The following is a 23,808-nucleotide window of genomic DNA, read 5'->3' as shown; positions in this document are numbered from 1 at the left end:
CAGAGCTTATTGTTTTAAAAGACATAAATCCCTGCTATATGAGAAGTGTTATGTAGCCTGATACCCCAGTGTGAAAATTGCTGGGGAACAGAATGGAGCAGCTGTAAGATACTGTTGAGATAAAAAATTAAGCCTTAATCAGATAAGCGATTCTGAGCCGCTGTGATATAAAAATATACTATGTGTGCTAGTTGAAAGTTTATCACACATTATTTGCTGAAAGAGCATTTAATGTTTTTTTAAATATAAAAAACTCTTTAATATTAAATAACATTTACATCGTTCACACAATGCATGCATGTTAGTAAAACGTTGTTATATGGGAAACTGAGCTTAAAAAAGCTACGTAGAGTCAGTTTGGTGTTGATATTGATACTTCAGTTTCAATGTGAGTGAGCAATATAGCACGGAAACGTAATAATGGAGTTGGGAGTATACAGACATTTTTTAACTTTGAGGAATACCCTGTTCTGACAGGCCAAAAGATGCAGGCCTTTCTCATTTTGAACAGAGGATACAGGAGAGCCCGATTCAAATATCCCAAATCCTCAAAGGCACGGACAGTCGGGCCAGTGGACTTCTTCAGAATCAACAGTGAAGTGCAAACCAGATGGACAAGAGGAGACTGTGGAAGTGCATCTAAAACTTTGAACAAGAGGCACTTCTTTAGGTTACAGGCGGGAGGTTATCCAGTCCATCTAGCCTGTTTGGTAGAGAGTGGCTAATTGATCTTAGGATCTCATCCACCTGTTTCTTGAAAGAAGTCAAGAGCATTGGCTTCAACCACATGGCTGGGGAGTTTGTTCCAGACTCCTACAGCCTTTTGCACAAAGAAGTACCTCCTGTTCCTGGTTTTAAATGCACTTCCTCATGGTTTCCACTTATGTCCACTGGTTTGTGTTTCACTGTTCATCCTTTAAACAGCCACAAGGTTGCCTTTATCAGGACCTTTGAGGTTTTTAGATCTCGGGTCCCATCATACTCTTCTCTATTGAAAAGTGAAAATGTTCAGTTCCTTCAGCCTGCTGGTGTGAGGCTTGTGGGAGTCTGAAAAAAGCTGCACAAGCATGTTGTCAAAGCTGATAACGGGAGCAGATTTAAGAAAAGGCCAGATGAGACCATAAGATCTTTGCTGCTAGCAACCAAGTGATCTAGTGGGTATCCTTTGTAATTTACTTTTAAGAAAGTAAAATTCTACGTTCTTAATGCTGATTGATAATTCCCAGAGTAAACACATTTTATTTACATTTTGTAAATTTCAGCCTTTTTAATGTAATGGAATGGCTCGGTTTAGGTGGTTTTTACTATCATTTATTAAATATTATGTATATATTGACTATTGAATTATAATTGTTGCTAGTGGTACTGCTTACATCACACTGGCGGCTTCAGATGTTCACATGGCAGTAGCTGTATATTTCAGTAAGAACGAGCTCCTGGTCCCTGTCGGTGCTCCTCACCCACATCTACACACTCATTTCTATAGATCCCAGTGAATTACTTCTCATACTGCACTGGAAGCCCAGTGGTGTGGTAACTTAGTTCCGTTTCCTCGTCCTGCGTGTGATTCTGGTCACTGGTGTCTGTGACGTTTGCATTGCCTCCCCAATTTCTGTGCGTTCCAGTTACCTCTCCTCTTGCAAGGGCATCCTGGGTAGGATGGATTGGCTGTTCTGTTCCCCATGCCCCATGCTGTTAAGTGGGAGAGCAGCTATGTGCTCTCTGTCCTCCCTTGCGCCCCCTGCTGTTCAGTAGCCACATGCTGTGGCCAACACCAGAATAAGCAGCTCAGGCCAAGGGTGGATCTTCTCAGTCTTCAGTACAGACGCTGTCTTTAGTTTTACAGAGCAGCACTGAAGTCACTCCCTTGCGTATTCAACACAGAGATGTGCGGCACATTGATTGGTACAGCATGAGCACAGTGCAGTAGGTAAGTTAGGAATCAAGGGATTTTTTTTAAGAGGATGGGCTGTGGCTCACTCTTCTCAATATATTAATATATTAAGGCTATTCCTCTCACTGGTACTGAAAAGGGCTTGAATGATTAACAGGTTTGCAGTGATTCTCAGTTTTGTCTATTTAAAAAAAAATCCAAGCAAAAATATAAATTAAGCAGCATGGAAAATAAGATTAATTCAAAAGCACTAAATAACAGGACAAGTATTGGCTGATCAGGGAGGCCCTTGTATTTACAGGTCTATGCCACTAGGGGTCTACACATGCCGGAAAGACAAACAAGCTGCCTGTTTTCACTAGCAAGTTATAACTCCTTAGCTGGATAGTTATTGGTTTTTAATGTAGGGCCTCCATATCTCCTTGTATGTTACTATGCAAGTGTATAAGTAACACAATCCCCATCCCCTTCACATTTCAGTTTAGTTACATGCTGAGCTCCGTGTGGACGTGTGGACCGGTGCTTGTCCGTTCTCCGAGTCCTTCCCTGTTTCCATGAACTTAGGATCCCTGTGCGGCTTCCATGGTGTCAGAACTCGGGCTGCTTGTCCTTCAGGGTTTTACTACTAGGGCATTGACATAGTCGGGCTCATCTGTGGTGCACGAAGAGGTACACAGAACGGCAAATCAGTCTTTGCATATGGTTCTTAAACACCTTGTGGTGCCATAGGAGTTTGTGTCTATTAGTCCACAGTTAATGATGAAAGATCAATGATATATAGATTGTATATAATATATATGGTACTAGCTCTGTAAAACATTCAGTGAAAGAGCTGGGCAAAGCTATAAGGAAAACAGCCTACCTCCTTCTTCATCAGCGCTGGGTGCTGCTAAACACCTTCCCCTTTTTACAGTTTGCAGGAATGTGCTGTTTTCGTAGTCTGAGCCATCTGAGATTGAAAAGAATGACATGTTTGAAATCCCCAGAGCTGACACTTTGTGAGTAACTGCAGATTGTGTATTTGTAAGAAGGCTCGATCTTAGTAACTCCCTGTTTCGCTGGTCCTTGAAACAAGACTCAGCACGTAACATACTATACGTGCAACTAAAAATACATTTTTGTCCCGCCACCTTTTTTCCAGAAATTGCTAAATCAGCTTAAAAAAACAAACGTTTTAATTTTAAGAGCCCTTAAACATGCAGAAATCCTTAGAAACAGCCTTTGCAATTTCAAGACAAGCATGTGCAAAGTTACAAATGTTTCTGATTCATTGTGAGCACCAGAGAAACAAGAAGACACGATTTGAAAAAGAGTTCAGCTGATGTGTAAAATGTGTATTTTGGTTTGCATTGTGATGGTTACTGCAGGGGTGGAGGTAGGATACAGGAGATGTTTGTGAGGAAGACAAGGTGATCATGTACAGTATTACTAATGCTGTAGGTGAGAAAGTGACGTCAACAGTGACTGCGAATTACTGATGGGAGAGTCTGATTGAACTTGCCTGTTGTCATCCCCCTGAACTTTTGTTATAAACTTCATTTGGTTTCATTTTTTTACAGGTAACATAGTGAACTGCTCCTGTAGACATGCATGTCTGGTGAACTGCAACTACTGATTTAGAAAAATCTGATCCCTGCAGGGTCTGATGTATGTTCAGCTGTTACATCTTGGATCAATGCATGGGAAAGAGCCTTTTAATAGTTTCAGAGAGGGACAAATCTCACTGCAGCAGCAGGATTCTTTTAGGTTCTTGTCCTTCTGTATGAAATCAATGTTATGTTTGTGGTTTTTTTAAATGTAAGCGTGAAAGATAGTCTTGCTGTACAGTTTTCCTCCGCAAGTATTTGCTGTTTTTGTCCTGTTAGTTAGGTGGTCTGTCTCATTCTAAAACCAGGACTCTGGTTGTAAAAACATTCATCCATCCATCTTCTAACCTCTGTATCCCATACGGGAGATCCAAGGGGATTACATTTTTCGATTAATAAAAATTTAAGGAAAATGCTTTTAATAAGTAGCTAACAGAGTAACTATAGAGTAACATGGATGTATATCACAGCTGATGATGTTTGTTAAAACTATTTTCCCAAAAGCTCTTGATAATTTTAATGAGTATTCCCGTACACACGTAACTTGTAACTGCAATAGATCACTTGAAGTTACTCAAAGGAACGTTCTTTAACACTGGCAAGGACACTGGTGCTTATTTTATTCTGCCAGGGCAGAATATGTTTATATGTGAATAGGTCTATGTTATCCAGTACTTACTGGTTAGGTGCAATTCAGACAGGTTCAAGAACAGGCCAGTTCTCCTTGCTGCTGTCTTCTCTGTATGTATAACCCCAGCCCCAGAAAAGGAAACTTTAATGGAAGTAACTCACCTGAGTCCTGACTGGTGGTTTTCTCTGTGGTGGGAAACACGTTTTCATATGAATTGCTATCAGCATCTGCAAGGAAAATAACCAAAAATAAACCTGAGACGAAGGTGGACTTTAAGATCCCAAGCTGTAAAACAACCCTGTTGGATTTGAGTTGGCATTTTTAGCAATATTTGAAAAATATTTTCATGTATAGCTTGATGACAAGGCAGAACACTGGCAGATATCAAGAAAATGTAATCCCATATCAAGGTGGCCAAACTGTTTTTTAACACTCTTTCTCTCACAGGGAACACGTACAGTAGACACACACTCACACCAGGGCCAGTTTTCCCAGAAGCCAGTTAACTTACCAGCATGTCTTTGGACTGTGGGAGGAGACCCATGTGCTCATGGGTAGAACATACAGGCTCCACACAGACAGCACCCCAGGTCCAGAAGTGAACGCAGGGCTCAAGCGCTGTGAGGCCGCAATGCTGACCACTGTGCCACCACACTACCCACATCTATGTATAGTCTTGTTTTAAGACATTGCTGCTGCTGATAAAATATTTTTCTTGTCATGTTCTGTGCTTTTAATATGGATCCTAAACACTGGGTCAATTTGACCAAATCTTCACATATTCTTTTGGCTTCAGTTGAATTAAGTGACAAAGGAGCTGATCAACGCTGCTTGTCTGTGGACACGTGTCCGTGTGCACACTGTGTACTGTATGTGCATAATAAAGAGAAATTACATTAAGCAAAACTGTACCATTAAATACGTTAAGAGTTTCACACCCTACCAGTCCGATCTCTTTTTTGTGATGTCAAAAAAATCAGAAAGACCAAACTGCTGTTTAGCGATGTGCAGTGTGTGTAGCTTTCATGTGGGTTTTCAGTGCTGAGCTGCAGCTCAGGCTCATAGCCTTTCTGCCACTTTCATTATCACCTGTGGCTTTTGGAGAGTTAGAGCTCTGGTCTGGGGGAGTGATATTTCTCACCTTTGCCTGGACTGAAGAAACCAAAAGGATGTCATCTGATCTGTCCTAATTGTTTTCTTGAGCATTCAGTTGCAATGTTAGACAAGATGAGGAGATTTGGTAGGGAGCCTTATACTCAGTATAGGCAAGCAGAATTATACAAATCAGCCTCTGCAAACAGGAATCTTAAAGAATTTGTTGTAAATCAAACTTTTTATTCAAAATTACTTGTGCAACAGTCCAGGACGGCGTGCACTCTATTGCATTTCTCCAGATGTTTTCTTTGTTGCAGCTGGGTGGTAGGGCATGCTATTCGCATGGGGCGTGCGGTCAGGCACGGCCTTGACCACAGTTTGCAGTTCTGAGGGCTCTTCAGAGTGGAGTCCCCACTGAGCTGGCTGAGCTGGCTCAGATACATACTCACACAGGTGAGAAAGAGGCAATGCAGGCCTGCCTGACCTGCCTCTCGTCTATTAACACGTCACAGGCAGCTCAGACACTGCGTGCCAGCACCCTGCAGGGGGCGCTATGTCCGAGAGCCAAGAGAGCCCTGACCTACTTAATCTCACCCCTCCTCTCGGCGGCACTCCGCCAACCACGAGCTCCTGCTGGGGGAATCACATGACCCAACTTGAACTCACAACACACGGCCACAGATCACCTTTACCAGCTGAGCCACTGGAGACGCCCCAAGAAAATGATTCTGGAAGTATTTCAAGCAAATCAGTAAATACACAGATGACTCTTGATGACAGGACAAATGTCTTATCCTATCCAGTGTGCTTTTCATACCCTCCCTGCTGTGTTTGTGTATGTACACCATTATTAGTTACTAAGCACTACTCAGAATATTTCAGTATGTCATAGAAGCAAAGAACATTACAGCTGTCAGTTTAGCTGAATTTGGCTTTGGAAAAGTGCCAGTGATTTGATTTGGACTTAGGCATTGAAGTGTTTTAATGGAATATTTTTTTGTCTTTGTGTAATATCCCTGGATACATTTTCTATGTCTTTTTTTATTTATATCAGATCTTTTTTACTTTTAGACTGTTTCTAAGAAAAATGACTTTGATGCAGCTATGAATCCATTAGACCGAAGGCATCCATCCAGTCAGTTATACAAGAACATTCATCGGTTAGTGGTACAGTGGATATATCGATGAAGCCATACATTTGTTATGCTGAATGATATCGCATTACTCTGAATGTTTCATTCTCAGAAGAATCACAGAATTCTGGGAAAGTTCAGTTTCTCACCTTTCTCCGAGGTCTTTAGTATGCAGTTTTGGTATGGTGATCCTGCAATTGGATCCCTGTAAAACAGCATTGAAGTATTACACTTAACTAAGTAGCAAGAGTCACATAGTGGTGAGGTGATTAATTCTGCTGCCCTGCCTTTCTTGGGTCCAGGGTTTGAGTCTAGACTGTGCCTCTGTCTGTGTGGTGTTTGCGTGTTCTCCCCAGGCTTTCTCCCTCCTCCCAAAGACATGCTGGCAGCCTGACTGGTGTCTCTAAATTGTTTGTATGTGTGTCCTCTGAGTGACTGGTGTCCCACTTAGGGTGCAGTCCTGCCTTCTGGTGGCTGAACAAGAGTTTATACACCAGATTGTGGTCAACGCTCCTGGCTTTGATACAACATCAAATTCAGTTGTTTGGTCATATTCTAGTAATGATGAAATGAGAAGATAAATATAAAAGGAGTGCATATCTAACTACTTTAACTTTAACTCGGCTGGCTGAGGAAGTGACAGCTCTGGCCAAAGATCAGTGCTGCCACAACCTCCCCTCACCCCTGAGGAATGAACTAGGGAGGCAGCTGCAGGGATGAAGTTGGGGTGGAAGGTGGATTTCTATAAGAGATGTGCGCATAGTTCTGTGCAGCCAGGGATCATTTATACATTGAAGAGTGAAATTAGAATTTGACCTCCCATTGAACTTTTAAATAAACACCTTTTAATCAACCTGTCTTATAATATGGGTGTTTCAATGAAATCTTCATAGAAATCATAATGCATGTTCCTGAAGTACCTTTATAAAATACCTCACTGTCAGTTAGCATTAAGAGATTACAGAGTATATTTAAGATTGTGTAATAAATGCAAAAATCTCCATAGCAAAATGGTGCAGTGTGTAACTTCCACCCTGCATTTATCCTTGCGAATTCCAGACTTTAGGTGCACGAAGGGTCAGTTAGGTTTGTGCTTTGATCAGTTGAGGCATATTCTTATGTGACAGTGGAAATATCATTGCATAGCCATTCATGGTGCAGTGCATTAGCCTCTACAACAGCCATGCATGGAGCGGAGATAAGGTAAATCTGAACATGACTCAATAGCAGGTATTGCAAACGCGAGCAGAGCACGAGGCGTGACTACGCCCTAAATGTCATCTCGATCTGCTTTCTCTCTAAAGGGCAAATAGCTCAGCCTACGCATTTCCGCCCCTTCAACAGGTCTCCGTCTTGTCAAACATTTTGGACTTCAGCTCTCATATTGCAATTCTGAAAATCAGGCATTGGAGCCAGCATCAGAGTGAGCTGAAGCCCAGTGTCCCAGGGCACTTCTGTACAGCACACTTAACCAGCTCGGGTCCTCAGGGCAGGACTCTGCAAGCTGTTGGCAAGGTGAAAGGGGTTTTATCAAGAAAACCTGAAATACTTACACATACATTGGTTCACAGCCCTCTTCTGCCACTGAAAGTAAAGTAAAAACAGATATTTTTAGTGTTTGATCTAGGTTTAGGCTATGCCTTGTCACATGTGAGTCCCCAGAAGATTCTCCATTCCCAAACCCACACGGTGACAACGCAGGCTGTAACAAAGAATGATTGTGGAGTGACTGCTGTTCCTCTTTGGTGCACAGCTAAGTGTGGACATCAGATACTTCGCACAAGAGGATCTTGTACAGAAGCAAAGCTCGATGAATGAAAAGGGAGCACTGAAACAATCAGAATTCTTAAAAAACAAACATAAGCTCAAAGAAGCAACATGTTTGTGTCCTATGCTTATTTTCAACCTGTCTTATGTTTGTCAACATAAGAAAATTTGACTTACAGATGGGGACATTTTGATATTTTGAGTGTTCTTCATTGACTACTGCTGAAATAAAGAAGATCAAAATTACATAAGGAAGGAAATTACATTAAAACTGAAAGGGCTGAACAAGTCTCATGGGCAGGAGTCTCAAACTTCCTGAAGCACTGAGTTCAGTCGTAGATCGAAACGGCAAAGTTTCTATTTAAATTGCTTGTGCTCGTTTCAGAATGAGCTCGCTAAGAAACATTTGGCCTTCTATTGAAAGGCTTAATGAATATTACAACAGGGATTGTCAACAGTTTTATGAAAGCCTTTTTAATGATGGTTTATGCATAAAAAGAAAACAAGAAATATAAACAGTATATAATGCAAAATGCATAATAGATCCCCAGTCTAAATATTAAATAACCCATTAGACACTTGAACAGACGTGAATACAAACCTTGCGTAATAAACCTACTTAAGTGTGTAATAAGTAGTGCATAATCCAGATTTTGTTATGCTCTATTGATGTTATCAATCAGACAGAATGTGCATTTATTCGTAAAAAGAAAAACATTTTTTCTTATTAATAATAGGTTCCATTTACATTTTCTAAATATATGTTTGTACATACAGTATACTTTACTGGAACAGCAGAGATGCATCTTTGGCCCCTAATTTGAGATTTTGAAAAAACTTTATTTGAGAAAATTTAGAAAACATCTGCAATTGTTTAATGGGGGTTTCAAATAAGGCAGATTTCAAGCATGTCATTTCACAGTGAATGTTTTAGACACATCAGCAGTGCTTACCTTGGGCATCCTGCTCAATCTCCAGTTGAGATTCCCTACAAAAACAAATATCATGTTTTACACACAAAGCATATATACTGTACCTATACAAAGTTTACACACCCTTGTTGTAAAGAAACACATTTTGTGGCCTAACATCCTGAAATCAAGACACATAACATCAGAATTTATTTCACCTTTATTTACACATTGTAACACACACCTCCTCCAAGTGGAAAACAAATGCTCAAACATTCTGAAAAGTAATTACATTGGAAAACCTAGAAAAATGGGTTAGAGACATGTACTGTAACAGCAATTGTAAATTAGCTCTGGTGTAACAAACAAATCAGACATCAAGCTTATTAGCCTCCACCTGTGTCCACCCTGTAGTGATTTTGATGTTTCAGAATAAAATCAGCTGTTCTGTAGGTCTGGATCTCAACTATGGGCAATAAGGAAAGGACACAAGTACTGTTGCCACCTAAAATACTCAGGTGGTTTATTCAGTAAGCAGATATTGTTTTAGCATTTTTAATAGTTTTTAAATGGTACAGAATGTTATACAGTTTACTATACTGTGAGTCAGCAAGAACAAACTCCGAAACTCACTTTTGGACACAGATCTGTACTTACTCTGGGGGTAAAGGGGGTGGCTTTCTGACAATCTGATTGGGCCGCGTCACTGGAGAGAGAACAAACAAGTAAGGAAACCTCATCAGCACAAGGCTGCTCCTGTTTGAAAAGCTGCTGAGAGCCGGAAAGCTGATCCTGCTACTGCATCTCAAATACCTTTAGCGTCATTGTAAGAGTTTGGCCCAGTATTACAAAGAAATCGGAGAACTGAGTTGAACAATAAGAAAAAAAGAATCATGACTGTTAAATCCTTCTTGCGCATTTTATATGAAACAATGAAATATCAGGCTATGCTCAGCTGCTGTTGGTGTTAGCTCAGTTTTTTGTCATCACAGTACAAATTAAAGTGGGCCAAAATAAAACCACTCACCTGTTTTAGAGCGAATGACAGTGAATCCCCTATCTTCACTGTAGTTAGAAGAGAAAGTAAAAATAAAGAAGTTGGAATATTAGGGTATTTATTAAATAACATGTTGCACAAGAGATAAGATCATCATTGAGGTCAAGTGAGGTGACTGCTCGACCAGAGGTGTTGCAATCCAAGAGTTTAATCTCTGTCTCATGCTGTGTAAAGAAAGGTTTACAGCAATCACATCTTCCTGATCTGATGTGGAAACAGGATCATCTTAGTAAAGACATACATCCACCCATTTTCTAACTGCTTATCCAGCATAAGGTCACGGGGGAGCCAGAGCCTTTCCTGGCCAGCAATATGCTCAAGGTGGGATGTACCTTGGACAGGATGCCAGTCCATCACAGGGCACACACAGACACACACTCACACACTTGCACCAGGGCCAATTTTCCCAAAAGCCAATTAATCTATCATTATGTCTTTGGACTGTGGAAAGAAACTGGAGCTTTCATTGTGCCTGTGTGCCTTTGCTGTTTCCAGAGTTTGTCCAACACATGAACCTGTTAGCTTTATTTTAAATTCTGCTTTACTTACAATAGCTGTGGGTCGTAAATTTGGTTTTCTTCTCGTATTACCACTGCGAAACAAAAGAACATAAAAATGCATTTGATTTAGTGGAGGTTTTGGATAACATGTCTGCTCATCAGATTCAGTATGCCATAGAACACATAATTCCCACTTTAATGTGTGGCCTCATTCACATTGAACAGACATCCATCTATTTTTTAACTGCTTCATCAAATACAAGGTCCTCTGGGAGCTGGAGTTTATCCTAGCAAGCAACAGGCACAAGGCAGGTGCACTCTGAATCAGACGCCAGTCCAACACACACTCCTTCAGAGTAAAATCTGTTACAGAGGTTCGAAGCTGAGAATACAAATTCAGAATTAGGGCACCTGAACAGGATTTTACATAGAGATTAAAATATGCTAACTGAGCAAAACAGTAGCATGAACTCCTGCAACCTGCTGCTTTCTGATGTAGTCAGTTGCTGATGAGGACAGATTGCGTCATCAGAGAAAGGAGTTTTAAAGGATTTTATAATACTTGTATTTAGACTCGCAATCTTCTTTGTTCTAAACTAACATGGTTCAGTTTCTTCAGCTTGTCAGTACATCTGGTTGCTCTTCTTGATGGATTCCCTAACAAGAATAACTGTTGTATAACATTGTGACCAAGGGCGTTACTCAATCTTAACATAAGATCCCTTGATTTAAACTCTAAGCTTTTAACTACATACCTTAGCATTTTGTTTGCCTTTCTATTGCTTTCCCCACATTCTCTACAAGGTGTACAAATGTAAGTATAAACACTTGAACCTTTTCCCCAAGTACTCTCTTCCATCTCAGTTTCCCATTTTGTATTTAGATGTTTTAAAACATGTTTTACTACATTGCAGCATATGTTTTTACTACACTACAAAAACTTGTCTACTTCAAGTATCATCTGCTGTGTGTTTGCTCAGTCTTGAATTGCATCTACATATGTTTGAATTTTATTTGCTACTTCTAGAGAATTGGATTAAACTCCTGATGTTTTATCATCTCCAGCGGTGACTAGTTTACAAATTTCAGACTGCAGCACCACAGGGTGAGTGTTACTCTGAGGGAATTCAGCTGAATTAACTGTCGGTTGTGAAGAATCCAGTGGCAGGTTATTACCAACACCCCCCCCCCCCCCCACCCCAACATAGTCTAGAAAAGTGGAATTAAGACTTTTGGGGGTTCTGACACCTCCAAAACATTAACAAACTTCAGAACCCTGAAGATGGGCTTTAGATGCTCAATTTTAGAAGAGATGTGGACCATCAGACGTTTTCAATGTTGGCCAAAGTGGTGCTTAGAGATGTAGCCTGTGGCGCCTCCTTGCCTACAGGCTCTGGAGAGCGGGCGCTGGGCTACTTACTGGATCTCCTGTGACAGCGCAGACACATCAGCAGGATGACCAGGAGTGGGGCGGCAGACAGAAGGGCCAGCACTGCCCCGTGGGGGTTAAATTCTGCACTCATCCCTGTAAGAAAAAAAGAATGACTGAGTGCTCTAAGAGGATCACAAATCCATATTCTTTCCTAAAAATGAAAACAGGCAAACTATCTAAAGAGATCCTGTTCTGACCTTTTGTGTTACCGCAGCTGGCCATGAGTTTTCCCCAGCAATCCTCAAGGAGCCTTTTACTGAAAGAGAGTATTCAGCTATGAAAAAAGGTACTTAGGCACATTGTAGAAAAAAGGTACAGTTCCCCTCAGAACGAAAAGCAGTGGCCATGGTGACTAAGGTAAAAGGCTGGTGGCTGATTTCTGAGAAAGAGGTAAAACAGTAAGACATCAGAGACCCTGGCTGGACTCTACGAGGCTTCAAGCTTTCCTGCAATCGACCAGCAAGCCACAGGATGTGTGTGGTCAGTGCACAGAGCTTTAGCAGTCAGACATGAACGGCTCAGCTCACTTGTGCCTGAGATTTCTAAACACACCAGCACTTTACAAATGGTGATTATGCATATTTCACCACTGCATTAAATCTCCATGGAAACTCCTTTCCAATCTGCATAGTGCAGATTAGTGCTGGTGCTACACTTTTACCAGGTTTGGTGAGGGAGGGGTACTTTCAAAGATACAACTTCATTTCATTCTTCAGAGTCTCGGCACGCTCTCAAGGAGGAAACCTGTGGTTGAAAGGTTTCTTTTTCAACAGAATGACTCATAGCAGCTCAGCAGCCAGACTGGTCTAAACACAAACAATGTGAAACTCAAGACAATTTTGTAGCAAAGTTTTGATAATGTTTTCTGTTACATTTTATTCTGAAAAAAAATTTCCATAAGAATTCAGTGTTCGCAGTAAGGGGGTTGAATTGGGAAGGATCACCTGACAAAGATGCTCGTTTGAGTGCAGGTTGGGTTCTATGATCACAGGTTCGAGCCTTGGTCATGTGATCAGGGGAATCTTGAAAACACTGTTACAATTTGCCATGAAACTGCTGAGTGTCACCCATGCCATTGCTGGGAATTGCGACATGCTGTTTACTTTCTGTTCTATTCGTTATGGGTACAGTACTGTCACAGGTGAAGTAGTTTACTGTACGTGACACCCAGGGGTGTTTGTGGTTCAGGAAAGGCTTTAAAAGAGTTTTCAGGTCTGTTGCAGATCTGTTGGCCAGTTCACAGCACTAGCAGGTCACATTATATGTTGTACAACCAAAGTGTGCACTGTGGTTTTCAGTCTTGACAGGTTATTGATTATTGTAAATCTTTCTCTTGTGTGGACTGCTGGCAGAGCTGCTATTTGAAGATCTTTTTTTTTGGGCACGAGTGTCAGATTTCAAGTACAGTAGTTAGCAGTAATTTTCTGATTTATTTCACCAACATAATATATACTGATTACAAAAAAGTCTCAGTCTGAAGTAGTAGTAGTCTGAATGCATTTGTGACTCAATGTGGAACATTATAAATATATTTTGCCACACAATCCACGCTGATGGAGGACAGTGAAGGATACATGCCTGTTGTCAGCCTGTCTTGTTTTCACAAGGGTTTATAATCCTTCTTTAATAATGCTTTTGTGGGTGTGTCCTATGATGGACTGGTATCCCACCCTGAACTTCCAGAGTAGGATCTCTGTTCTCTTACCAGGGAGACTCTGCTGCCTGATAATGAATGGATGGAAGTCCAACACTATCAACGAATATCTGTGAAAGCAGCACAATCACAATCATTATCATTGTCTTAATAATATAACACATCTTAATAATGAGCACCTTAATAACAACATGTCCAGGGGAGGTAAAACATCTAGTTATTTATCATCTGACAATGAATCTAACAGGGAAGTTTAAAAGGTCAGTTTTCTACTCAGTTTTAACCAACCATGTTGTCTGTTTATTTCATACTTAGTGCTTCAATTTTTTATACGGAAGCTTTCATCTGTCCTTTCTACAGGTGATTTCAGGGTTATCAAGCGCACTCTGACCCCTGGTGAGGTTCCAGTCCATACTCACAGTACCAATAATTACAGGCAAGTTAGTCATTGCAGAACTGAAACTTGCCAATGGAGAAATAGATGTAAACATTTTTTAAAAAATGTGTACAAAATGTTAGAATCTGTTTTCTTGTTGAAATGCTACTTGATTCAGACTACGTTGTCTGCTTTAAATGCCTTTTTGATTTTTGCACAGTTATTACAGAACAAATTTGCTTGTTACTTAAAATCAACTTTGTTCTGCTTTTCTAGAAGTTCTTAATCAATGTGAATTTCAGAACTTTTCCTTCTCAAAAAGGCTATTGCTTTGATCTCATGATCATCATATGTTTTTCTACATTTAGTTTTATTATTATTTCAGTTTGGTATATAATCGCAACTGCGCGCTTCTTCTGGCTGCAAGAAGAAAATGGAGAACGGAGGTGGGCAGCTGTGCTGTTCTGGAAAGAGAGCTGCTGACAGGCAACACAATGAACACTTACAGTAAGTGAACTCACTGCAGTACTTGTGTTCTCTCTGTGTTAATGAGACAGAATCATCTCAGCTGGTGGAAAATGACTTGTACACACATGGCTGAGCTCATGACTCAGGGGTGATTTGTTAGATGAAGGAATCACAAGAAATACTGGCTGTTATGCCAGCTTGGTGCTATTTGACCTATATTCACTGTTGAAACTCCCTCAATTTCTTCATATTTGACTTCATGAAGTCTCTGTTTTATTCCAATAAAAGTAACAGTGTATTCTGTCATGGAATCACTAGAGCATTTTCAACTGCAATTTAATTTCAGTACAGTTCTTTTAGAAACGGATGTTAATGTGTCTGTGAAACTCCATTAAGGAATGTTCTTTCACTCCCTTCAGTGATGCTTTTACTGGTACACATTGAGTGGACCTGTTTCATTTTAATTCAATTCAAAACCCTTTACTACTTCAATAACACAACCTTCAACACAAAACAAACAGCAAAACAATTGTTACCAGCCAAGCATTATAATGTTTAGAATGACGCTATGAGTCAGGGCTACTTGTCTTATGTGTAGCATAAGACAAAAAAGGAGACACAAGTGTTTCAGAAAAACTTCCACTCATCTGCTATGACTAAGACTAGCTGTCCAGCACAGAAGCATCTGACATTTTCACAATTTGTTTTTCCAAGCGCACGTATTTCCATGAATGTGATAATGTACCACCCATTCGCTCACTTGTCTGTTGTCTGTTTTGTTTAATACGACTTTTTAAAGAAATCCAAGTTGGCAACAAAACATTTTTGAAAATGTTAGTTTTTAGTCTTTACTTATTTAATAATGGATATGAATTATTCAACATGCAAATTTGTGTCTCTTTCTTATAACCCAAACATAAAAGTCTTTACCAGGTAGCACTTTGTTTCGTTAATCAACAGCATCGCACAAGCTCTGCAGTGGTAACAAGAGGTGGAAAAGTCTGTCTCTGTTATACCCATCTCAAAACATGTTATTTTAACATGCTGTTAATAATAGAAACATTCTAAAACTTATCTCAGGGTTGGGTCTAATGGCATTCTTCAGGCTGTGCTGCAGATTGAGGTTTTTTTACTAGCATCTAATTACTCTATGATAAAAATGTCTGTCACTCCATTATTTCTTTAGAAATATACTTCATTTACCTATTCTTCAATGTCTTAGAGGAAACTCTCCAGAAACTCTCTGCATATAGTAACTGATGATTTCTGTAACTTGACTTATTCACATTCAACGTCTCTTTTGATTCTGAGCCCTCTAACAGCTACAGTTACCTCGAGCATCTTAAGTGGATGTCTTTCTGAAATCCCTTCGCTGCTCTGTTTTGTATAGTTCCTGAGCCACTGAGAAGCAGGCAATCACACTTTTTCTTGGTTAGCTCATTATCCAGTTTTATGGGAAACCTGTAGCCCTTTCGTCTCCCCAGCAACAGGTCAAGGAGGTCATACCAGAGCTGCAATTTCAAAAGGTTAAGTAGACTTTACTAGTTGCACAGTTTAAAAGGGTCAGTACAGAAATTCAGTTTGGTCCGGCTATCTACTCTGCTATATATTAACAGCCTCTCTCTCCTGAACTTTCAGAACAGTTAATTCGTCTGTTTTCTGTACTAATATTTTAGATTTTTACAATATGCTGTATTTTTTCCCAAAATGAACAAATAACTTCTTGAAAGTAGATGTTCATTAATTCATCACTTTCTTTTATCTATCAAAGTATGTTGCACGTTGTGTTTTTTGTAGATACAGGGTAACTCTCTGCCTCTTACAGAAATATTTTGCAACTCGTAAGTGCAAAGCATTCCTTTCACAAGACACCAACAACCTGCAAGGTTCATGTATGACCTAAACCTTTTTCTTAAATTTTATTAAACTGGCCACTCACTTTAAAACGCGTATTCTTGATGTTGCTAGTGGAGCATTACAAATACAGGACACTGACTCTTCACTCTCAGATCTAATTCCCAGGGAGCTGCTCAGTCATGTGTATTTCTATCATTCCCCTCAGCATTATGCTAGTCTGACTTTTGCCTATTTACAAATGAAACCAGGTGATACAGACTAGGCTTCAGGGAAACACGTGAGCCTGTTAAAAATCTATTTCTTCAGTCTCTCTTCTTGTTAGCAGTGGAACACCCAGACCACGCTGTGTGCCTCAGCACTCACAACTTCCTGAACAACGTGAAGCACAGTTTCCTTTTATTTAACAGTCTCTCAATGACTCAAGAGTTTCAATCTGGAGAAGTGCCTTCTGCTTTTCCAAACTCCTTTTCTCCCCATCCCTTTGCATCACCTCATCATTACCTCCCTTCTGTCTGGGTTTGTATATTTTATTCCACTCCTAATCATGAAAAGGAAGTTATATGCTGTAGAATAGCAGACATTGCTTAACCAAAAGGGTTGTGTGAGTGTGGAACAAGCCATGTTGATGAAGCCGATATCCTAGCTTTTTTGAAGATACAGCTGCATAGAATCCAGGGAGTCATTAACTACTAACTTCGTAACCATTCTTATATTTTTAAAATGCAGTGATTTAATGTAGTGAAGAAGAGCTTACTTATGTCTCACCTTTCTCTGCATGCAGAGTGATTTGTGGGTGCTGTTGTGCTCTCCTATTATTGTTATTTTGACTGAGTCAGCCAAAAGCCAAACAAATCTATTTGTATGCAATTGTTCAGAGCAATCGCAGTAGAGTGCTGGTGTATTGAAGAGAGAGAGTAAAACTGACACCCTCACCTGCTGGGTTCCCCCACTCCCATGATGAATCTGTGCTTCTTTTGGAGTGGTTAATGAGAATACTTTGTATAATCTGTTATACTCTGAAATAACAATTCAATAAAAAGAGCATAAAAGAACAGCCAAAAACCTTTAAGAAAGCAGGTACTAAGAATACATGTATACTATATCAAGAGAAGTAAGTTCAGAAAATGTCCTAAATTTAAAAATAAAATTATTTTATTCATTTTAGTCAAGGGAATCAATAAAAGCATAGGTATATTTTATCGAGTGCCTGGCCAGAAATAAATAAACCAAACCCAGGGCCGTAAGGTGTTCATTTAGTAAAATAATCCATTTCCCCAAACATTGTAGACAACAAGAAACTGTGAATTATTTGCTTAACAATCTGATATATTTGCCCTATGCACCCTGACTCAACTGTAATAAATATTTCTCTGCAGATTTTTCTTATTATGGTTTGATGCTAATTTCAAGATATATTTAAAAATACTTTACAAGCATAGGATACTCCTATTTAAGCAAACAATAGCTCTGGGTATAGTAATCCAGCTACTCAGCTCATTGTTTAACAAAACCAGGTGGAAATAATCATCTGCCTAAAACAAGTAGAGACAGTGCAGTAACAAACACCAATTGCAGAGAAGATGTCCCTGAGAGTCATGAATAGACATTCTTCACTTGAGTACTGGGATTTGTGACAGAGAACAAGGGATTCAGGGACGTAAGACACTTCAGGTGTCTTGACAGAGCAAGTACTACTGTCATACTACAAAACTAATCACTCATCAGCCAGTGAGTGTGGTCCTCTTTATCATACCATACCCATAACTGATATCACTTCCCCAGATATCTGTAGCTTTCCATCAGATATGTTGTATTCTACTGTGTAAATTCAGAGACAGTTACAATATATGTTATGAGCTTAAGTAATTGTCTTTCAAACCTCCCGTAGAGGATTCTGCTAATTTCACTGTTAGTAATTATTAAATGTTAATTGAATTCAATTATCCCCTGAATTCTGACGAGGTGCCAGAGGGTTTTGAAACAGCTGGAGTTATTTCCTTGCCTGAAAAATTAATGTTTTTCAATTACCTGGATATTTTTATTTTTCTGACTCGATCTTTATTGCAAAGATATTCAAATGTGCTGCTGAAGTGCAACACCTCAATGTCAAAAAGAAATTTCTCAAACCCTTTCAATCTGGCTTTAGATAATTACAGAGCAGTGAAGTTGCTCTTGTTAAAGTTGCTGATGATAATTCTCCTCACGGCAGCTGATTTGGGTGTAGTACTAATCTTCAGTTCTCTTAAATTTCAGTGCTGCATTCAGTACTGTGATCATGAGACACTTTGAGTAGTTTGGCATCTCTTGTACTGCTCTTCTCCGGTTTAAATGTTACCTTGATAAGAATCAAGGTTTTATTTTTTTGGTGGTTTAAGGTCTGTCTTAAGACTGCTTACATCTAAAATTCAACAGGGCTCAATGCTGCTATTCCATATTTAAATTTAATCTCAGTCAGATATTACAAATACATTATCTGAATTAGCTTTTTCACAGATAATACTCAAATCTATCTTCTCTAAACCTGATACTGAATTAGTTGTTTCACTGCTGTCTGATTGTATTTCTGATAAAAAGGCTAGGATTACACAACATGTTTTGTTATTTAATTGTAATAATTAAACACTGTCCTTTGTAATAAAGAATCTGGTGGTGATCTTTAGTCCTGAGGTCTGACTTTTGAAATGGAGAAATATTGCCAGCCACTGTCCTGTGCTATCTGTTTCTGTAGCTGGAAAACTGATTCATGCATTTGTTTTTTCAAGGATTAATTGTTGTAAGGCTCTACTTGCAGGTGTATTAAGCTAAACTTAATGAATAATGAATAAGCTCAGAATGTGTCAGCTGGAATCCTGAACAGGTACATACAGGTGATCTCGTCACCCATCTCCCCCGTATCTAGTTTGTATGTTATATGTTCACTCCCTTCTTTGTGTCCTCTTTGACCTCTCTAAAGTGTGGCCTCCATTCAGTATAAAAGTATTTTTTCCTGCAGCGCTTGAGTATGCTGTAGCTCAATAGGCTAAACCACTGCGATGTAAGCTTACAAGAGCACAGGCCTGTATCTTGCGTCTGATTCTGGTTTACTGTGTCCCCCTGTAGAGGTGACAGGACCTCAGGATCCTGAGCTCTGGTTGCCCATCCCAAAAGAAATCAGACATTCAATCAAATCGGGGATGTCTGGTTATTTTCCACAAGATTTAACCTTCTGTATCTACTTTGTTTTTTTTACATTGTCATTTTATTTCATTTTAGTGCACAATATGCTATTTGTGTACTGCAAAGCACTTTAAAATGCTGTTTTTACAGACAGTACATAAAACAAGGAAATTAAGTATAATAATAGTATGGGCAAGCAGACCAAACTTGTCATTTATCAATCCTTAATTCTCATTGATCGGAATTGACCACGACCCTGACTAGGGCAAGTGGACTGGAAACAGACTGATGATCAGGACCTTCAAAAACCTGATCACAATTCACGTCAACTGTGCATGGACAGCCACTGTCAGTCCTGCACTTTCACCATTCCAATCTCACTGACTCACGCCCCGGCAATCTTCAACATAAGAATAATCCCTTCCATTCTACACATCCATACAACTAAAATGTCACTTTTTTACTGTAAACTACAGATCTTTTGGGAGAAACTGTTTAGAAAACAGCTAAAATTTCAGAACACTGAATAAATAAAAACTATGGAGCAAAAAGAGCCAAACAAAGCAAAATGTCAGACAGCTCCAGCGCATGTAAGAGAGAAAATGGAGGAAACAGCATCACGTCCTCAAGATGGAAAGAAGTTAATCTCTGTCAGACTCCATGAGGACTTTCAGATTATTTTTCAATTACCTTTACTCCACGATACGTTAAAGACAGCAACAGGTGTGCTGAACACATTCTTAAAAAAAGCTTTTTTTAAAAAGTCTCAAAGCCGGCACAATGGAGGATGGTGCCTTCATCATTGAACTTCATCATGACAGCTGGAAGCTTTTGTTCTTTCTAACTGGAGAAAATAATTTAGAAAATAAGATGTAAAAAACATTGGGGAGTTTGTAAGGTTTTAAAAATTAAGTTTGCGGCTGTCCAGATTATTTTTTTCTTTGAAATTATGACACAGCTTCTTTCCAACAGAAGAAATGGTCACCAAATTGAGAGTCGTCAGTTGTTCCCACTCAGCTTCAATGCAATGAGGTAAAGAGTTGGAGGAGAGAAAATTACTTTTTAAATGATGCACGTCAAGTGGGGGCTATATCTGCGTCTCCAATATCCTGGGTAAAAGGTAACAGGGCGGAAGCTGAGTTAATAGCTGACTTATTTACAGGGAACAGGGAAGTTCCTACTCAATGGAGATAAGCATTGGATGGCATCTGTAGGGAACTAAAGACTATATAAGTGGCCAGTGTAACTAAGTCACAGCGTCTGTCATGTTGTATGTACATGTTGCAACAATCCAGAAGAACATTGTTCTATAGAGTTGCCTTTCATTTCTGTATAATTTAACCATTTCAAAGTGAATAAATCGGGTGAGGCTGGACTATGTTTCAGATTAGCCATGCATAAGGACTGTAAGTGCTCATCTTTTTAGAGATACATTTATATGTAAACTTAGTTTTAACAAGCCAAAACATCTCTTCATTCAAAATTATTCAAACATGATCAACATGCTCTAGGTGAACGTTCTCACTGATGGGCTTCATTTATGTTCATTCAAGGCGAAAGTGTGCCTTAAATTAATTTACCTTATTCACTGTATCCCAGTCTTCATCCACAAAGCATTTTTATTTTCTTTAGATTGTATTATGGCATCATTTATTTGAAATGCAACAAGTTCTCGAATCTGCAGATGATCGTCACAGACTGAGGCTGCGTGGTGGTCTTCCTAACTTTCAACTTCATTACTGGGCCGCCATCAATAAAACTATTACAAAATTGGAATTGTTCATTTGAATGTATAATGCAATGGAAAAGGTGATTCTTAAGTCTAAACACTTGAGAAAATGTGGTTGTTTGAGAAAAAAAAAACAGAGTTAACTTTCACAGCTTCTAAATAGTTCATTTTTTGGGTAAGATTTCTGAAAGTAATGGTGGAGACGCTGGTGCTTCTGACTCGACTTCAAAGACAGCTTTCATGTTCACTACACACATACCAGGTGGTGAGCTGTGTGGCAACTTCTCTAAAATGTTTCCAAAACTTCCTCATCTGCACACAGCTTTAAACGTTTTCTCACTTGTACTTTAAAAAAGATTTTAAAGTTCAAAGTAAAATGATACTAAAGTCATACAGCAAGTGTTAACAAATATTTTTAATGAAAAGATAGTTGGAAGCCAAGAAAATAATAGATGAAGCCCAATCCACCCCAAGATTCATCCTATTCATCTAGAAACCTGGTCAAGCAGTTTCTTTCTGATATATTAAAGCTGTATGAAGGGATCATCAGAAAGTAAGGTCCTTCGGATTTATTCATTTTGAAAAGTCCTTTAAAAACTTCCTTTCAGTAGAGCAGATACCACAAAATCCATTAACAAAAACAAAAAACTGATGAAAAGCTCACCTTGAGCGAGTGACCAGCACGCCGTGGTCCAAGATCCTCCAGACGCGATCTCCACGAGAAACTGAACCCCATCTACTAAACTAATTATGGGTAGAAACAGTCAAAGCTAACAGAACCATTATTATGGCTACTTATCAGTCCCAGGGAGATGTATTAGAAAAGCTTAATAAAAGCAGCTGTTCTGCATGTGAAGATTTCCTGTTTCAAACCGCTCAGCCCCACCACATCCGTGTTTTAGCTGGACATCAGGGAGAACCATTGCAAGTGCACTGCCCCACATTTCATCTGTGCACATCACTCTCACTCCTGAGGGCAGCAGCACTGTTCTTGGTCCCTGAACGATGCTCTGAAGCCTTGCAGCTCCCCTACCCCCTGCCCTACACATGCACACACAGACCCCGCCCCCTGCCCCCACACATGTACGCTCAGACTCTGCTCCCTGCTTCACACTCACACAAACCCCACCCCCTGCTCCACACTCACACATAGGCACCACCCCCTTTACCACACTCACACACAGACCCACACATGCACATTTGCATTAAAGCATTAAAGCGTTAAGCACCAGTGAGCTCCTCAAACTGTAAAGCTGGCAAGCAATAAGGTCTTTTTTAGAGATGCTCATTTTACAGACCGCTTTTGAGAAACCTACATGGGCAATGCTAAATTCCGCCCACAGTAGCTCATCAGGCTGTAGATCAGGTCAGGAGTTGACAAGACTGAAAAAAGTAGCCCCCAGTTTAAAAAATACAAAGACTTGACATTCCATGATACTCAAAAGTACAACAGGAAGTGGTAGCACAGATGCACAGCACAGATGATCACAGAGCACTAGTTTAAGAAGACTGGTGGTTAGCCATATCAGCAGGCAGTGCACCTTCATTTACATTAATGTAGGTCTTGGTTCTTTAATGGTGGGGAAGATACCCCACAGCTGCTCAGCAAGACTGACTGCAGGGAAACACGGCCAAGAACAACAGCCCCTGCGTGGGGCCATATAGGTTTCCCATGAGTGAGGAAGTGGTCTGTACCTCAAAATGTTCTCTTTGAAAGGGTCATGCAGAATGTCAGATGCGAGAATAGAGATAAACCTTCTCTTCACCAGGGCTGCCAGGAAATGATATTAGGACAGCAATATTGATATTTGGAAGAAGAAAAGTGGCTTACAGTCGCCCCCCTGTGTCTTTTAATGGAACAACAGGGACAGTTTTAAAGATAAAGATAACAAACATGAGAAGCTGTTTGACAGCCTACAAACACACTTATGGGTGGAGGACGTGTGGAAAATGACATCTTCCAAGACTCCAGAGACATTAACAGCTTGACTGGAAAGTCTGGTCCAGATACCAAAAACCACAAAGGAAGTGCCTCCAATTTTCAGTGTTAACAGTACCTGTGCCTCATTTTCACTGTAAGCCTTGTTTTCAGAGCTCTTCAGATTGACTTTATCGATACCACTGAAGATTACAAAGTTTTAAAAAACATAGATCCACATTCTTTAACCTGTCAGACATGCATCTCAGACCAGGAAATAGTCTGGTCATTGTTTGCTGAAACTCGTTCCAGGTAGCCAGTCAGTGAATGCACAGAGGTCTCACCAATGCAGCATTTTCTTTTAAGATTGAAGAAGATGAATGTAAGGAAGAGTAGGGGTCCAGATAATGTGTGGGGCAGTTTTGCAATCTTGTGCAGATCAAACATGTGACATTTGTAGTGCGCTTTTTCAGATTTCCTTGAACTTACAAATCATCCTCTCTGTGGAAGAATCCCATAATGATCCAATCCCCAGTGAATTAACAGCTACAGGCCAGTTGTTCTCACATCGCTCGCATTGAAAAGTCTGGAGAGAACAGTGAAGCAAAATATCTTCAAGAGCAAACAGCAGTTTGCTCACAGAG

General features: G+C 39.8%; 1 protein-coding gene across 3 annotated transcripts; it reads right to left on the bottom strand.

Annotated features, from left to right (window-relative positions):
• Nucleotides 1-295: 295 nt before the first annotated feature.
• Nucleotides 296-22,237, bottom strand: LOC148814067 (uncharacterized). Of its 3 annotated transcripts, none has more exons than XM_088906783.1 (14): nt 21,911-22,237; nt 13,712-13,770; nt 12,204-12,262; nt 11,995-12,099; nt 10,624-10,666; nt 10,045-10,082; nt 9,675-9,723; nt 9,060-9,094; nt 8,284-8,328; nt 7,893-7,923; nt 6,489-6,544; nt 4,273-4,338; nt 2,757-2,843; nt 296-2,546 (listed from the first exon to the last, which is right to left on the bottom strand). In XM_088906783.1, exons 1-14 carry the CDS (start codon nt 21,980-21,982, stop codon nt 2,506-2,508), a joined length of 786 nt encoding a protein of 261 aa, XP_088762909.1. In that variant the 5' UTR covers nt 21,983-22,237; the 3' UTR covers nt 296-2,505. The 3 variants fall into 3 exon arrangements, with proteins under 3 accessions (XP_088762909.1, XP_088762910.1, XP_088762911.1); XM_088906784.1 differs by having other exon boundaries at nt 8,284-8,325; XM_088906785.1 differs by lacking the exon at nt 8,284-8,328.
• Nucleotides 22,238-23,808: the final 1,571 nt, after the last annotated feature.

Source organism: Atractosteus spatula, chromosome 27 (genome assembly GCF_055471065.1).
Source record: "Atractosteus spatula isolate fAtrSpa1 chromosome 27, fAtrSpa1.hap1, whole genome shotgun sequence".
Taxonomy (NCBI): Eukaryota; Metazoa; Chordata; class Actinopteri; order Semionotiformes; family Lepisosteidae; genus Atractosteus; species Atractosteus spatula.
This window is presented reverse-complemented; position numbering and strand designations above follow the sequence as displayed.